The sequence below is a fragment of the Frankliniella occidentalis genome, unplaced genomic scaffold, assembly GCF_000697945.3.
Source record: "Frankliniella occidentalis isolate FOCC.00 unplaced genomic scaffold, Focc_3.1 Scaffold3413, whole genome shotgun sequence".
In the NCBI taxonomy this organism is placed as follows: Eukaryota; Metazoa; Arthropoda; class Insecta; order Thysanoptera; family Thripidae; genus Frankliniella; species Frankliniella occidentalis.
The window spans coordinates 4,840-6,054 of record NW_026270472.1 but is presented as its reverse complement, the minus strand read 5'-3'; the positions used below and the strand labels follow the sequence as shown (position 1 = coordinate 6,054).

General features: G+C 46.6%; 1 protein-coding gene across 1 annotated transcript; it reads left to right on the top strand.

Annotated features, from left to right (window-relative positions):
* Nucleotides 1-471: 471 nt before the first annotated feature.
* On the top strand, nucleotides 472-1,014 carry LOC127752052 (cytochrome P450 4V2-like; the record flags this gene model as incomplete). Its single annotated transcript, XM_052276566.1, has 1 exon — nucleotides 472-1,014. A coding segment is annotated over one exon (510 nt), but the record flags the coding sequence as incomplete, so codon positions are not given.
* Nucleotides 1,015-1,215: the final 201 nt, after the last annotated feature.

Below are 1,215 nucleotides of genomic sequence, written 5' to 3'. Positions count from 1 at the left end.
CCCCCCCTCTTCTTGTCAGCGATTACTGATAAAAGAGGAGTGGGGTTCTCGCTAGTTCGCTAGTAATGTTGATTATTTTGTTAGTAACGACTTAGAAAGAGACCGAAGAGCCCAGTGTTAATTAGTTAGTGGGACGTCACATTCCTTTTCACCTGTGAAAACTGTCACATTGTTTTTGATGCTACAGTCTCATTATTTTCCATTTAAGTTTGGAATTTACCATCACGTTTTCAACTAATGAATTGAATAACAGTGGCATCTTAAGTACTTAGTGACACAACGATCAGTATTACTTTCGAAATTTGTAAGTATTGCTGGCAATTTCGTGAGTATTACTGTTGTGTATACGAGTGCATTGTTTGTTAGCAGAATGTCAAATGCAGGCTGAGAATGCAGTTATCACACCCATACTTCCTTGCGTCCTTACAGACCTGGTAATCACTCTTCAATGGGACATTTGTTTGTTTCCAGGAGCTAAACGACGTCCTAGGCGAGGACCGAGGGCGTTCCCTGCAGCACTCGGATTTGAGCAACATGCAGTACACTGAACGGGTGATCAAGGAGGTGCTGCGCTACTTCACCGTCGTGCCGATGATGTTTCGCCACATCACCGAGGACCTGACCGTGCCGTCTGGCTTCACCATTCCGCGCGGCTGCACGGTGGGCTTCTGGCTGCCCTACACGCACCGGGACCCGCAGTCGTTCCCAGAGCCGGACAAGTTCGACCCAGACCGATTCCTCCCGGAGAACGCTCGTGGCCGCCACCCTTTCGCGTACTTGCCATTTAGCGCAGGACCCAGAAACTGCATCGGCCAGAGGTACGCGATGATGTTCCTGAAGACGGTGGCGGCCGTCCTCGTGCCACGCCTGCACTTTGAGCTCCCCGATGACGGCCCCAAACGCCTCGAGGACGTCCCCATCACATTTAACCTCACCTTATCCGTTAGCGGTGGCGCTAACATCCGCGTCCGCCGGTGTTGAACCAAAAAGCAAATGAAAACCAGCCCTGTGGCCCTGTGATAACATTTTTGTATTGTTCCGCAAATGCCTCAGACCTGTACTAATTTATTTCTTAGAAAATATCTAAGTTCTTACGCTGCAGGATTACTGACTTATTTGTTACTTATTGTGTATATTTTTTAAAGTAACTTAATAATGTAAGAAAAAATTGACAGTTACAACTATATGAATTATTCAGAATTACACTATTAAAAT